Source organism: Oryx dammah, unplaced genomic scaffold, assembly GCF_014754425.2.
Source record: "Oryx dammah isolate SB20612 unplaced genomic scaffold, SCBI_Odam_1.1 HiC_scaffold_4, whole genome shotgun sequence".
Classification (NCBI taxonomy): Eukaryota; Metazoa; Chordata; class Mammalia; order Artiodactyla; family Bovidae; genus Oryx; species Oryx dammah.
This window is the reverse complement of record NW_024070188.1, coordinates 63,752,588-63,768,340: the sequence shown is the minus strand read 5'-3', so window position 1 is coordinate 63,768,340 and position 15,753 is coordinate 63,752,588. Positions and strand designations below refer to the sequence as shown.

General features: G+C 36.3%; 2 protein-coding genes across 11 annotated transcripts in view; one reads left to right on the top strand and one right to left on the bottom strand.

The window, feature by feature from the left end:
- The window catches only part of REPS1 (RALBP1 associated Eps domain containing 1), a 93,304-nt gene extending 85,613 nt beyond the window's left edge, over positions 1–7,691 (top strand). For 6 of the 7 annotated variants that reach the window (XM_040238778.1, XM_040238783.1, XM_040238779.1 and 3 more), the window contains 5 exons: positions 1,194–1,379; positions 2,525–2,617; positions 4,163–4,311; positions 5,050–5,155; positions 7,420–7,691. In XM_040238778.1, the coding sequence (XP_040094712.1) occupies positions 1,194–1,379; positions 2,525–2,617; positions 4,163–4,311; positions 5,050–5,155; positions 7,420–7,488 (603 nt within the window). In that variant the 3' untranslated portion in view covers positions 7,489–7,691. The remainder of the gene's footprint in view (positions 1–1,193; positions 1,380–2,524; positions 2,618–4,162; positions 4,312–5,049; positions 5,156–7,419) is intronic. The other variant, XM_040238782.1, reaches the window with a different exon arrangement.
- Positions 7,692–9,385: 1,694 nt separating this feature from the next.
- Positions 9,386–15,753, bottom strand: part of ECT2L (epithelial cell transforming 2 like) — a 78,400-nt gene continuing 72,032 nt past the window's right edge. For all 4 annotated transcript variants that reach the window (XR_005720823.1, XM_040238773.1, XM_040238774.1 and 1 more), the window contains 2 exons: positions 11,480–11,652; positions 9,386–10,069 (listed from right to left, as the gene is read on the bottom strand). Coding sequence is in view for 3 of the 4 variants with exons in the window: in XM_040238773.1 (XP_040094707.1) it covers positions 9,942–10,069; positions 11,480–11,652 (301 nt within the window). In the remaining variant the exon portion in view is untranslated. The remainder of the gene's footprint in view (positions 10,070–11,479; positions 11,653–15,753) is intronic.

Sequence of the window (15,753 nt, the reverse complement as noted above, 5' to 3'; positions counted from 1 at the left end):
AAAGATGGTTTCCTAATTGTCAAAGATACTGAAATTTGAATATTCCAGTATTTATTTTATCTAAAGGGCCAACGAAAATACTTTTACTGCATTAAGGTGTAAAACCCAGTGAATTATCTGTTGACTCAAGAACTAGTCTAGTGGGAAAAACAGACCTGTAAACAGTTATAATAAAAATGCTATAGTAGACATACTTATAAAATGTTTTAGCATAGATGTCCTAGCTAGTAATATCAGGGATAACACTGAAAAAGTCAAGTAAAATGAAGGAAGTTAGACTTAAGCAGGGACTTGAAAGATAAAATACTATTTATTGAGGAAAAGGCATTACAACCAGAAGGAGTGGCACAAGAGGGTAAGGTAAGCCTGGCATATTCTTCAAGGAAGAGCTATTGAGTTCAGTACAACTAGAGTGATGGGAAATAAAATTGAAGAGGTGAGGAATTGACAGAGCCCCTCCTATATCATACTAAGACGGTGAAGTTTTTCTTGTAGGATATGGAGAATTTTTTAAGGGTAAGCAGGGGAGAGACTTCAGATTTATTCCTTTAGCTTCCTTTGTCACAAAACTCCTCACACTGTATTTTAATCCCTTGTTTACTTTTCTCGTATCCTGCACTAGATTATCAGCTTTGTTAAGGATGGATGTTATTTGTTTGATCAAAAGTAGATACTCAATAAATTTAGTTTTCGAATAGAGACTTTAGAAGAATTCATCTTGTAAAGAGTGGAGGACAAATTGAAGGAGAGTGCACTGGAGTTCTGGAGAACAGCTAGAGCACTGGTTTTCACACTTTAAAGATAACAGTCTTTTTAGAAACATAATGAAACATTTTTAAAAACAGCTTTTTAAAATAATGAACAATTATGCAGCAACCTAATTAAGAAAGAAATAGATGCAAGGGGAGAATTAGAGATTAAGGCCTGAACTTCTCTCCTTTGCACATTCTTGGCAATAAGAATTTTGTTAAAGTATCTTTTTATTTGAAGATTTGTTATCTTAATTTTTTAGTGTCTTGGCATTTCACTCAAGGTTTTTTAGAGCTAAATGTTACTGTAGCTCACCTTCCTGAATTTTCAGCTGATAAATCAGAGTATCCTTATAATAAATTTTCAAAGAAAAACAAGGCTACTCTGTGACACTAGATCAGTAAAATGATTTGTTCCTTCCTGTATCCTAAACCCTCCTGTAGGCTCCTGGTCCCGTTGTGCATCGCCCAGTGGATGCCGATGGCCTAATAACTCACACTAGTACCTCACCTCAGCAGATACCAGAACAACCAAATTTTGCAGATTTCAGCCAATTTGAAGTATTTGCTGCATCAAATGTAAATGAAGAACAAGATGATGAAGCCGAGAAACATCCAGAGGTCTTGCCGGTCAGTTTTCAAGGGCTTCTCTAATTTTCTGCTGGGAATCTTCCAATATTGTGCTCATAAGCCAGTCTTTAAACAGAGGAACCCCTATAAGAGCAGATAATAGAAGGGACATCAGTGAGTAAAATACCTGCTGTTGCTGCTTTTAGAGGGTTTATATTCCCTAGATCAAAGCTTCTCAATTTCTTACTGGCCTCAGACCACCTGCTGGTTGCATAAAATGCTTAGTAAGAATCAATATCTATGTGAAGGGTAGATGTCACATGAAAAGATGGAACCATCTGGTTTTGGCTAAAACACTGTTCTGGGAGTTGCATTTTAATGCTAAGCATCTGATTGTGTGATTCGAAGATTTCTGTATAATAAGCTGTGGTTGCTATAGCTACACTCAGTTTGTATGAGAATAAGTCAGTTTATGGGGTTGCATCTTAATGCTAACCATTTGATTGTGTGATTTGGTGAAAATTGTATGGGATTAAGTCACATCAGTTAGACAGACTTACAGACCACAGGATTCCAGAAATTCATCTTTGCAGCCAGTGTTCTGGGGGACTGTTTGGTTCTAGCAGCAAAAACTTCTCTATGAGGGACAGGGATCCCTGTCCTCATAAGTGTAAATATGGAGTTGGAGGGAACAGGGGAATTCTGAAGTTTGCTCTGATTATTCCAATTTATACTGATCTTCTCTAATAGATTTAAAAAACTGACTTTTGACTGGCATAATTTACATAAAGAGTTCTTACAGATTTGGTCCATGGAAAATTTTCTACCAGCTAGTTCTTCAAACTTTCTGCCTGGCCTAGGGCTACTAGGGAAATGGGCTGTACCTCCAGGAAGGCAGAGCGGGCCTGAGGTGGGAGTAGCGGTGTGCAGGGGGTACTTGTATGTACCCTCCCCCAACCAAAGAACTTCCCAGACATTGTCTGCCATCCCCTCAGAGATGTATTCTCTTCCCTCTCTGCCCTAAAGGGGCAGATGCATGATCATTTCACAAGGTAGTCTCAAACTCCTCTCATCTTCATCTGAGCTTCTTACTGTTAGAATGAATGTTTTCTAAATATTTTGCTCTCTGATCTGTTACTTATATATTTATTCATATATGTATGTTACTTATATATAATTTGTAATAATAATATACTCATCTCTAGGTTGAAAAAGCTTCTGATCCCGCAAGTTCTCGAGTTGCCAAAACAGATAGTAAAATTGAAGAAAAGACAGCTGCTAGTGCTCCTGCCAATGTGGTATACAAAAGTCTTTTATAGTATTAATTGTTTTATACATATAAAAATTATATGATATAATTTGAAAATCTTACAGGTAAAGTTAGAGATCATCTAACCCATTTCACTGCCTTAAACTGTAATACATATAGCTTGTCTCAGAACACAGTCCACCCAGAGGTAGAGATGATAGCCTGTCATTTATATTGATGTGTGCCAGAGATTCTCAGATTTTGTGTGGTTATTACATTGTTTGAAGTACATAAATTAGAACTTTTTTGGTCATACTCAGTTTCTGTTATTTCAGTTCTGAGTATAACAGGGAAAGATTTTTTTAGCTGTCTTAGGAATAATTTTTTCCCAAAAATTTATTGCAAAAAATTTTAAACATACAGAAAAGTTGAAAGAATTTTATATTGTACAACAATAAAGCCACACCTTGACTGTACCATTAATATTTACTATATTTTTCTTCCAGTTTTATTAAGATATAATTGACACATAACGGTATAAGTTAAGGTGTACAACATAATTATTTGACTTACATATATAATGAAATGACTATCAGTATGTTTAGTGAATGTTCTTCATTTCGTATAAATACATTGAATTAAAGAAATAGAAAAATGTAACGTTTTTCCTTGTGTTAATATACTTGCTTTATACCTGCATCTCTCTATATATATCAGTCCTTCTTATCTGTTGTTTGCATTTCAAAGTACATTGCAGATAACAGGCCACTTTTTGAGAAAAAAATTTTGGTCACTTTTTTTGTTATCATTGAGACATCTCCAATAGTCATTAAAACAGTGAATGTTTCTGAAAGTATTTAAATGCTACTTTCTGGACACTTTTTTTTTTCTTTTTTTTTACTGTTAGTACTTCTGTAATTTTTTTAATAGTAAATTTTATTTTGTCAGTAAATGGCAATAGATTAAAAATAGCATTTAACCAAAGGGATGGCAGTTGACTCTTGTTTTTATTTATTAACAGGTCAAATCAGGTTACAGTAAATACCAGACTGTTACATTTGATTCTGTTGAGGACAGATCTCCAATAAAATTGTCACTCATTTTTAAGAGTTATTGTATATCTTAATGAAAGGGTTTTTAAAGAATTGCCTGGTTTTTTACTACTTTATAAAGTATTCATTAAGATAATATATCTTAGGATATTTGAATAGAAAACCCTATGGTGATACTAGATGCATATTTCTGGAGACTCCCTTTTATAGTTATTGAACAGATAGATATATAGACTGTGTTATGTTAAAACTGAATAGTATAGCCTTGAGTCACAGAATTCGGGCCTTCAGCTTGTTATGTCACCCTGTAAAAAATTTTGTCTAATAGGTACATTTACAGTTGTGATGTCACTAGGAACATTCTTTCCCATTGAAATTTAAGTTAGCTGTTGCCACAGATATATAAATTGCTTTAAAGTAGGACAAGTGACCCATAATTTTTAGAGAATGAAAGGCTTAAAGAAAGCATATGATGCAAAGTGCTAACAAACCACAAATGTCTTCAAGAAATGCTTATTATTCATGAAATTCTTTTCTCCCAGAGCAAAGGCACAACACCTCTTGCTCCACCACCTAAACCTGTTCGAAGGAGATTAAAATCAGAAGATGAATTAAGGCCAGAAGTTGATGAACATACACAGAAGACAGGTGTCCTAGCTGCCGTTCTTGCATCACAACCTTCTATTCCTCGGTAATCAAAGCTGTTCCTAAACACGTGTAATTACTAGAAACAAAATACACGGTAATTAAAAATATTAAGCAGAAAGGAATTATGGTCAGACTGGTCCTGTAGTTGAGCACAGGTCCTCCACTGTTCCCCTTTGAGAGTTTTCTCATTTATGAGTAAGTCGAATATTCTTCCCACTTCCCCCCCACCTTCTATTATTAAGTTCAACTCAAGTTGCAAATCCTAAAGCAGACTTTAAAAATTATAGTGCACAGTAACACTGATGTTTTAACTATGGTTGTTCTAGAATCAAGAATTGGCAAGCTAGGGCTCATGGGCCAAAGTCAACCCATGGCCAGTTTTTGTAAGGGCTTTTACATTTTTGTTTAAAAAGAGAAAAAGAAAAGATTAAAAAAAAAAAAAAAGAACAGAATATTCAGCAGAAGTGGTATGGTCTGCAAAGCTTAAAATATTTGCTTTCGGACCATTTATAGAAAAAGTTTGCTTATACCTGCTCTGCACTGACTTAAACTCAGGTGATTCTACAGAAAAGTCACTAAATCAGTAACTACAGTAATTAAGCCTGTGAAGCTTAGTAGTTTTTGGTTGAGCTTTAAAACTGATCATGCAAGGTTGAGTTATGCTAGCAGGGCAGAGAAGCTCCCTCAGCATTCTGGGATTAGCCATAGATCACAGGGAAGAATGGAGCAAATTTAATAATCAGAATGAAGGTCAAGTTTTTTGCTCTCTTTATCCTCTCAGGTCTGTTGGGAAAGATAAGAAAGCTATTCAGGCATCAATTAGACGCAATAAGGAAACCAACACAGTTTTGGCCAGATTGAATAGTGAATTGCAGCAACAGTTAAAGGTAATGTAGTTTCTGAATCTTTATTTGGAAAGTTCCATGGACTCAGAGCCTCTTAGTGTTGAACTAGACTTGGAGATGATCCAGCAGTTCTTATGCTAGTATGAAACTTTTCCAAGTAGCAGAAGTGTGGATCTAAAATGTTTTATATGCCTTTGAATCTTTTAATATTAAAAAGTTCCTGTACTAATTTCTTGTATGATTGCCTTATCCTACATGTATGTAAAGCATATTCCTAAAATGTTCAGTCCTGAATATTCATTGGAAGGACTGATGCTAAAGCTGAAACTCCAATACTTTGGCCACCTGATGCGAAGAACTGACTCATTTGAAAAGATCCTGATGCTGGGAAAGATTTAAGGCAGGAGGAGAAGGGGAAAACAGAGGACCAGATGGTTGGATGGCATCACCGACTCAATGGACATGAATTTGAGTAAACTCTGGTAGTTGGCTATTGACAGGGAGGCCTGGTGTGCTGCAGTCCATAGGGTTGCAGAGTCGGACATGACTGGGCTACTGAACTGAACTGAAAATGTTCATTAACTTTCATAATGAAATCCAAGAGTAGAAATATTGTGACCTCAGCTACCTCCAGGATGATATATGTGGCTGTCTACACACTAATTCTACAATGATTCAAGTATTGTAAATTTATCCTTTTATCAAAACAACTCAGATTCTATGAAAATTACAGGTCTAAAGAAGAGGGATGGGGGCAATTTAGATCATCTCTAAAACAGAAAAGACAGACCTTAAATAGAAATGATGTTCAGGGCCAGCATGTACTTCTGTCATCTGTACTTGAGAGGATGAGTTTGTTTTCTTGCTTACTACTAACCATGATTTTTTTTTGAATCCCTATACATAAAAACTAACAAGCAGAATCATGTATGATTCATCAGCATTATTAGGCATTCACGTCTTATAAACCAGTGGTTCTCAAACCTTAATTGTATACACTTAGGAAGGGGTCACATGTTAAAATGAAAATTTTGATTCATGTCCAGCATGGAGAGGGACCTGAGAATTCTGCAATTTTTAATAAGCTTCCAGGTGAAGGAGATGCTCCTGGACAGTTGACTCCACTTTGAGTAGCAAGGTTGTAAACCGTAAAGATGAGGAAGGAGTCCATGGAAATGTAAAACAAATACAGAGTTAGTTGAGTTCCGTAATATTCTGTTCATATTCCTTTTCTAGCATTTATCACTTTGTCCATATCTATGGCACGTTTGTGTCTCTGTCCCACTAACCTGAACTCACTGAGGCTAAGTCATAATCATTCCTGTTTTACAGTGACCATGTAATACATTGTTCAAACCAAAGTACTTTTAAGAGAAAAGGATTTGTTAATATATAGGCCAGGAAATCAGAGATAAACTGAGATTGTCTTGGATAGATTTATAACCATCTTGTCTCTGTCCTCAAAACTTCACACATGTTGGACATTTGATAAGTGTATGTTAAAGGAATAATATTCTTATATAACTCTTTGATCAAAGAAAGGTATTCATGGCTGTTCTGTGACTTGTGAATTTGGTCCATTGTAAAGGAAGAATGTAAAACTAAATGACAAGCTTGCTAGTAGCATACCTTGAGGTGAAAGTTTTGTTAATGCATGTTTTTCTGAAGAACTACGAAAAACCATAGAAACATGTATATAGAAGCTGTTTTTAAAAATCACTTTCTCATTATCCTCTGAGAAAGTATGGTACCAAATAGGAGGAGGTCATTCTGGTTAAAACATGATACTGTCAGTGTGATAGAGAAAAAAAAAGGATATGGCTGCATAAGAAGTTGGTGACTGTCTGAAAAGACTGCCCCAAATCGACAGTCATTAGAAATTCTGATTATAAAATACATTTATTCATTGTGAAACTGAAGCTCAAAATGAGGTGCAGGAGTTGTTATGACCAGAGGTAATCACCAAGGGAAATAATCTTTGTTAACCAGCTCATCTGCAGTTACTGCAAGGGGTGGGCTTTGTGCAAAATTCATGCATTAATAGCCACCATCTGCAAATGCTGGCTTTTCTAATAATGAAGGAAAAACATTCGATTACCTTGATTTCAAGTAATGAGAAAAAAAAGATTTTAATTAAGATTGTTTTTGAATGTAAGCACCTATAAAGAAACTATGTTTCTAAAAGGAACAGCTGTCCCTTCATCTTCTTAAGGAAGGTAAATTGTTTTATTGATGCAGAGCTGCCGTTAGATGTGCCTTCATTTTTGTATATGTTGAGACGTAACTTGTCTTTCCATCTTTTTCAGGATGTTCTTGAGGAGAGAATTTCCCTGGAAGTTCAACTGGAACAGCTTCGACCATTCTCTCACCTATAAGCCAATTGCCGTTAACTGTGAACATACCCATTTTTAAGCGGTTTTGGGTTCAAAGCCAATTTGGAGACCCAGACATTCAGCTCACTGCTTAATTCAACATTAAATTTTATGATTCTGTTTTGCCCTATATGTTCACCATTGTATTTAAGTATCTCTTATTTTTTAATTTCAACAATAAAAGGGTCAGGATGACTTTTTCTGGAGGGTGTATTATGTTTGTTGGCACAGCCCCCCTCCCGCCTTGTTATCCCATAACTTTGGTGCATTATACTTACGTGGCCAAAGCCTCACACTGCTTGGATATACAGAATGGGCTTCTCGTTTAACACCTTAAGCACAAACTCAGAAATATTTTCAAAAGGAGACAAAACTAAATAAACTGTCAATTTGTCTTTTAGGCTTAATACTTAAAGAATCCAAAAATCTTTAAAATGCATTTCCTATTTGATTTTTAATTTGAAAGAACTGTATTGGATAAGGCATACTTTAACCATAAGCTCTGCTATAATCAACATTCTTCAAGAGTCTCATGGCACTTTCAGGCTTTTTCACATCAGCTTAGGGGGCAGATTTTATGTTTTCCTTATGAATATTTGATCAGTATCACCTGTGACTTAAACTTTGTTGTGTGTGAGATTTTAATTCCTCAGCAGTCCTGAAAAACTAGGAAATAACTGAAGATAGGCGTTTTTAAATTGTCTGCTAGAAGCAAAGGGAAAGTGTTGACGCCGCAAGCCACAAAAGTACTGTCCAGTTGCAGACGTCACTTTTTGCACGATTTATGCACTAAACTTGCAATTATAAGCTTATGCTCATCAGTCTCTAGAAGTGTTTTCAAGTAACATGTTCTAGAACTTCTGAGGGATCTTAATTATTCACTATTATAATAAATGAAAATTCCTTAAGATTCCTAGTTACCTTTAGCTCTCTTGTTACTCATTCTTTTGCCATGTTATTGTTGTTTAGTCCCTCAGTCATGTCCAGTCATTTGCGACCCCATGGACTGTAGCCTGTCAGGCCCCTCTGTCCATGAGACTCTCCAGGCAAGAATACTAGAGTGGGTTACCATTTCCACTCCATTCTTTTGCTATAGAGAGAGACTTCCTATTAACAGAGAGTTTCTAAAGTATGTCCTATTCAGGATAATGTAGTGTCTTGGGATTTGTTTTGTATTATATGGTATTTTCATTTTGATCACATTTGTGAATTTACATTTATTGCTGACATTCCTTTAATGTTTTATTCTATTTTATTCTATCTGACAGACGTTAAGATGCATGGTTTTATCGTAATCAGAAGTGTGATTTTATACTAATTAAAAACATTTTAACTTTTGTACATTTTTTAACAAGAATTTAAATTTTTAAGAATTAGAAGGAATTTGTATTTTTGTTGTAGAAAAAAGAAAATGTTTAAAATAGGCTACTTCACAATCCTAGACTGTACTAGTAGATTTCATTTCCTTAAAGGAGAATTTGAAGCAAAAAGGAAACTGACAGCCAAAAGCTTCCAAGATTAATACAGTGTTATCTACCATTAACTGAGTAAAAATATTACTACTGCATATATCAGCTAAAGTTTCAAAGTGGCTAACCAGGTGATAGCTTCAGTTTATTAAATAATTAAATGAAAGCTTTAAGGGCCCAGACAACTACTCAATACCTGTTTTTATTTTTTTTCTGTTTTAAATAGAATTGTCTTAATTTCTTCAGTTTTTACTCAGCTAAATTCCATTACAGGCAAGTTTTGTTTTTGTTTTTTAGAACATACCCCCTCACCCTCTACCAAACAGCCTTCTAATTTAGCAGTGTAACAAATTTTTAAACCATTTAATTTGGACGGTCTAAGAATTTAATTTTGTAACAAAAGAACACTTAAGAATTACAGAAAATTTTAGTGCTTTATAGTGGTATGTTTTTAATGCTCTCTGTAGAAATACGTTCATATTTTGGATATATGTGACCAGTTTTTTAGTAAAGTACTGTTTAGATTTCTTATACGTATTTTTAAAATCCATAACTAATTCATGGAAATGTTAAAAGATGTTGATAAATCACCAACAGATTAAGACATTTCTCTAGACTGATCATTTAAGAAATACTTTTCATTATGACTTTATTTTTCATTAGATCAGAAAACAAATCTTTAAATACTCAATATCCTTATTCAGTCTTAGGTTTTGTAAGTCATATTAAATAATACTGTCCATGAAAAACAACTATCAAAAGAAGTGGTTCAAATTTTTATATTCAAATTTTTCTTAACCATTTCACCTAATTGAGCATAGATGATAAAGTTTAAAAGGTAGGAGGAACTTTATGCATCCCCCTAGTTCATCCACCGATCATCCATGATGAACCATTATTCTGCTGCTTACTGGATCTTCTGGAACAGAAAACAACATGCTGTCTTTGTCAGGGCAGATTGGCACCCCTGGTGTTTGAAGTCCAGACTCACTTTTCCATACTACTTTTGATGGCATTTTGGAGTATAGACAACCATAGAAATTTATCATCCTCAACTTCTGTTGCACAAATCCATTCATGTTTTGGACCTTGAAGAATAAATGCATTCTTGATAACTGTAAAAATATTGGAAGTACATAAATTAATTTGTGTAGGTAACAGTCAAAAGGAAAAAATGTTTTAGAATTCAAGAGTTGATCAAGTCATCTTGAAGTCTTTTTGAAAATTAAAGTTTCAAACACAAATCCAGTTTAGAATATAACTTCCTAAATTACTGAATAATTCAAATACAGTCTAAAATATACTTGTCTTAATAATTGTTTAATGATAATTAGCAATTATTTTTAAAGTAATAGATGATATGATATTCTTTAATTTCAGAAGGAACTGGAACCGGTAAAGGTCTTTACAAGAATTATTGTAGATAAGAGATGCTTAGAGCTGGACCTTGGCCACCCTGGTATGAGCACCAGGACAGAATGAAGCCAATGACGACTTAGCTGAATGCCCACTTTTAGCTTACATTATGATGTTCTGACATAGAGCACAGCTGATTAAGGGGAGATGGAAGGAGACATGTCATGCACATTATGGGTAACTAACCCTTCTTACCTGAGTTTGAAAATATTTATTTCTCAATAGGTGAAAATATTTATTCCCACATTTAGTGTTCAATTTTTCTCAGATTTTAAATGAAGCCAGAGCTAATGGAAAGCAGCTTTTTTTAGATTAGTTCCTTCTCTGAGATCTTGGTTCTAGCTTTACCCATAAGTCCTACCTTCACGTGCAGTGAAAAATATTGGAACAAAATGTGTTATATTCAGATTGTCTGGCTTAACAGAAATATAGGAAAAGAGATACAAATCTTTATTAAGATTGGGAAGTAGAGTGTAAGATAAAAACTAAAAGGTACATCCTCTGCCACTGCCTTTTTGAGCTCTTTTAAATCATTGGCAAAAAAAAAAAAAAACTAAAAGGTACAGTAGATTTAAGTAGGATTTCTTTTTGTAACAATGATTATTTCTTTTAAGATTATTATGAGTTAAATGTTTTGTTACTAAACATCATTTGCAAATACATCCTTTAGAGAACTCGTAAATGCAAATTTACAGAAGAATACAGTCAAATCTGCAATAATCATTTAGTCCTAGTATAATGGAAAAGTAATAGATAAAAATTGTAAGATCTACAAGCAATAGAAGTTAAAATAGTGGTTAACCACTTAAAATAATGGTTAAGAACTCCAGCTTCCCTGGCAATGATACAGGGTTATGTCTCCCTTTGTGACTTTGGAAAGCTGTTTTCCTAATGTGTAGGGAATGTGTCTGACGATGCCAGCATTCCTTTCTTTTGCTATTTCAAAGGTAGAGAAAAGTTTACATTAATGAGATCCTAAAAATACTTGGGAAATTATTTGCAAATGCAAATTCCAGTTCTCTTCCTGCTTTTCTATTTTAATAGCTAATGAGTTTTATATAATACAGCTTCTTAAAGGTGTGATCTCTTCGGAGGAAGAGAGTACATACATTTGGAATCTGGTATGTCTTCTATGATTAACCTATGAAGTGCCACTGATGCAATGAATTGGTAGGTTGATTTTGAAGTCCTTTCAAATGGAGTATGAGATGTACCCCGACTAGAAACGAGCAGTGCATCATTGAAGAGGAAAAGACTGAGATCGCAGGTATGTTCATAGAGCCTGGTTTAAAAAAGAGAAAGAGTTTAGTTTTATATATGCATATATACGTGCTTTGTTACACACTTCAGCATCTTTGTGTTGATAAGCTCATCATCAGAGTTTTTCCCCACCTCAGACCTTTGGACTGACTTTTTGAAGTTCTCTGTATATTTTTCTCCTGGTGTGAATAGTCCCTCGTCAGACCAGTCATGTGGGTGGGCCTCAGGGTTCCTGGTGGAATGATTTGAGCTTATCCATTGGACAGTATCCAATCGATGCAGACAAAAATGAACACTGAATTTTCCCAGTGTTACAACACAAGTCAGGTTAAAGCTGTATTGGTATTTTGTGTTTAATGTACTTAGACAATCTGCGGGGAATGTTTTCATTTAGTTTAGTTTCATCTATAAGGGTAACAGGTTGGGTTAGAGAGAAGCAGAAGAATCAGTAAGGTGTGTGGTGTCTTAAGTAGAAAGCAGGGAAAAGAAAAGCACTTACTAAGTAGGAAATAGAGAATTTTCGTTGGAGAGAAATTGATGAAAAGTTGGATTTAGGTAGCTCTTCAATTCTACTGAGGTTGCTACCATGGTCAATGGTAGGCGTTTTTTGGTCCCCAACCTCCATCTAGTATCCTCTGTGGTTTTCCACTAATGGAGCCAGATCACAGTGTTTAGCAGATTTCACTGTGCTGTGGTGTGGGTTATCAAATGATGTACTAGGGAGGAACTTTGGAAAGCCTCACCCCATGCCCCCAATCTCTGTCCAGCACCAGGAATGACCAAGTGCAGCAAGCTCATTACTTTGTTGGAGGATAGCCCCCCAAAAATGTTTTTCTCCTAGAAGCATCAAGAAGCCCTCAGGAAGTTACTCTAAGCAAGCAACTCAGTTGACTGGTTTATTCCGAGGAATTCTCTTAGTTTTTATCTTCATCATCTGTATTTAATTTTTAAATTGTTGAGTTAGAGCCAGATAAAGTCGTACAGAAGTGATGCAGTTACATCAGCATATACTGACAGTTGTTTTTGTGTACTGCTCTTTTTCACTTTTTGTTTGGCTCAATCCTCCCTCCACTTATGTTACCCAAGTTACCAAACAGTATATAATCTTTCCTTTTTTTTTAACCCATTCAAATAGTCACGTATGTACCTATGTATGCATCTATTTACAGGTAGTTTGTTTTAAGTATTATTCCAGGCTCTTTTCTTGCTTTTCTCAGCAATAGAAATCACTTCAAGTTCTTTTTAATGACCAAATAATAGCATGGGTGGACCATCATTTTTCTAACTGTTCCCTCACTTAGTGGGCATTTCTTTGTTTGCAGGCTCAGGTCTCTTTCTTCCTTCTTCCCTCCCTCGTTTCCTTTGTTTTTTTCTTTATTGCCACTGTGAGCAGTGTTTGAAAAAACGAGTTCCTTACATATAAACAGACTCCTTACATGCACTGATATTTCTGTCAGATAATCCAAGAGTAGGATTGATTGACCAAATGGTATATATATTTTTAACCAAAGACTGACAGGTTGTTTCCCATAAAAGCTACTATAATTCACATTTAGAATCCACTCTTTATTATAATGGCTCTGACTTGTACAAACTTTACTGTGCATCTGAATTACCCAGAGATTTTCGTTGAAATGCAAATTCAGTAGAGCCAGACTAGCCTGAGATTCTGTGTTTCTAACAGGTCCCTGGCGATGCTGATTCGCCAACCACACTTGAGAGTATTGAGGCACTTAAGTCGTGTATTAATTACAGCTGTGCCCATGCTGCTGCTGCTGCTGCTGCTGAGTCGCTTCAGTCGTGTCCGACTCTGTGCGACCCCATAGACAGCAGCCCACCAGGCTCCGCCGTCCCTGGGATTCTCCAGGCAAGAACACTGGAGTGGGTTGCCATTTCCTTCTCCAGTGCATGCAAGTGAAAAGTAAAAGTGAAGTCGCTCAGTCGTGTCCGACTCTGTGTGACCCCATGGACTGCAGCCCACCAGGCTCCTCTGCCCATGGGATTTTCCAGGCAAGAGTACTGGAGTGGGGTGCCATTGCCTTCTCCTATGCCCATGAGGTGAGCAAAAAACTAGATTGGGAGAGGGAGTGGTTTAAACATTTTTAAGGAGTGCTTTGCTTCAGGTTCAGCTCTTGGGAGAGTGTTGGGGGTACATGTCCTGTTAGGTGTGTGGAGAGAGAGAAATGCAGTGGTCATCCAACAACCACTGGAGCCACCTTCCTTTTTCAAACATTTCCTTCCCATATCTGTGGTTATGATTTAGGCTGGAAGGAGTGGGATCTTCATATTTACTGACAGTTTGCAAGAAATAATCCAGATTAAGTTGATACGTTATTCTGAGAATAGGGAACAAATAGAAGTAGGGATGAGGGAAAGGGGAAGCAAGAAAGGGGGTGCATTTAGATCGGTATATGGTGAGCTGTATGTGCTGAGTGGCCACATTAGGCAAAAGAATTCCACCCATGTTTGTGACCCTTCTTTGGCAATATTTGTACTCTTATTACTGATAAGAATCATATCATTTGAGAAAAATGTTTAAAAGCTGTAATAAAACTTTGCCTTTCTATCTGAATGGCCAGGGAATGTGCCTACCAGGGTGCTTTGAAGATGTAGCTTTGAAAGGGGTGTTTGCTTTGGTAAACAGATGTTTGGTTTTTCCCTTTGGAAGGGATAGCATTGAAAGTAAGTTAAATAAAGGCAAATTCTAACGGCATGACCCAATTGGGCTGGGTGGGTGGATGGCCCAGAGAGAAGGAGTAGGCACGTTTATTGAACTTGGAGTTGAGGCCACTTGTAACCTGAGGACGTGAGCAGGGAAAGATAAATGCACAAAGAGGTTTTTATTATTTTAATCTGATTATGAAAGTGCTATTTAAAATACATAGAAATGAATTTTACCTAGGAAAAAGCTTTCCAAAAGCCATTTATACTCACCAAGAGCTTCAACAAGTTTCATCCAAAGACAAAAAACACCAGAACCCTTTTTAAAAAACCTTTATTCTTCTACATATGTAAAAACAAATAATTTTGCCTTTCATATTGACATAATGGAACAACTGAAATGGAAACTCTGGATGCTACTCAACTTTCAGAAAACTGCTGCTGCTCAGATTCAGGAGAACCAACTCCACGGGTAGAATGTTTTCCTTGAACCTGGACAGGATTTCTTTGCTTTTTCACAAATAGACTCAATGACTCCACCAAACATAGTTTAAATTCTTAACACCATTCTAGAAGTGTTTTGTCATTATTTAATCACTATTAATACATTAGCCAGACCAAGAAACAAAAGTACCCAACTTCCATAAATACATAAAACTTTAAAAGTAATTTTCAGAGCATAAACTTTGGCATGAATAGATAACAGTACGTCATTGGTTCTGTGAGCTAAGTGTTAGTCACTCAGTCGTGTCCGACTGCAACGCCATGGACTGTAGCCTGCCAGGCTCTTCTGTCCATGGGATTTTCCAGGCAGGAATACTGGAGTGGGTAGCCATTCCATTCTCCAGGGAATCTTCCCAACCCAGGGATTAAATCTGGGTCTCCAGCATTGCAAGCAGATTCTTTACTGTCTGAGTCATGAGGGAAGCCTCTGTGAGCTGACCCGAGTCAAAACTGTTGATCACCTTGTCCTCAGCATCCACATTCTGACTAGTGGATCACAGTGGCTTTTGGCAGTTGCCAGGATAAAAGTCAATTCAGAGCCAGAGTCCTGTATCCCTGAGGAGTCTGCGTATTTCTCTTCCCTAGTGCCGTTTCCTGGTCAATGACTTCCTTACCCTTTGGGTAAGCTAAAAGTAAAGTGAACAATATACATACTCTGTAGTTTAGTAATGTTTGTCCTCAAGAGGACTCAGGGTCTGAGCAGTGGATGGCCCTGTTTGGTGATCTAAAGCCGTGCCTCTGTTCACCGGTCTTAGAGGCTCCACTTTTGCACTTGGCGACACCCCATTAGAAGGAGAACAAAAGTAAACAAAAATGCTTTAAAAATCAGCAAGTTTAAAGTCACACGTGAAAATGTCAAAGTTCCAAGGTACATAAAAGCTTAATCCAAAACTATGTGGGTTATATCTACAGAGGGACAAATGCCTCCAGGTTTCTGAGCTCTAAAATGACTCTCCCC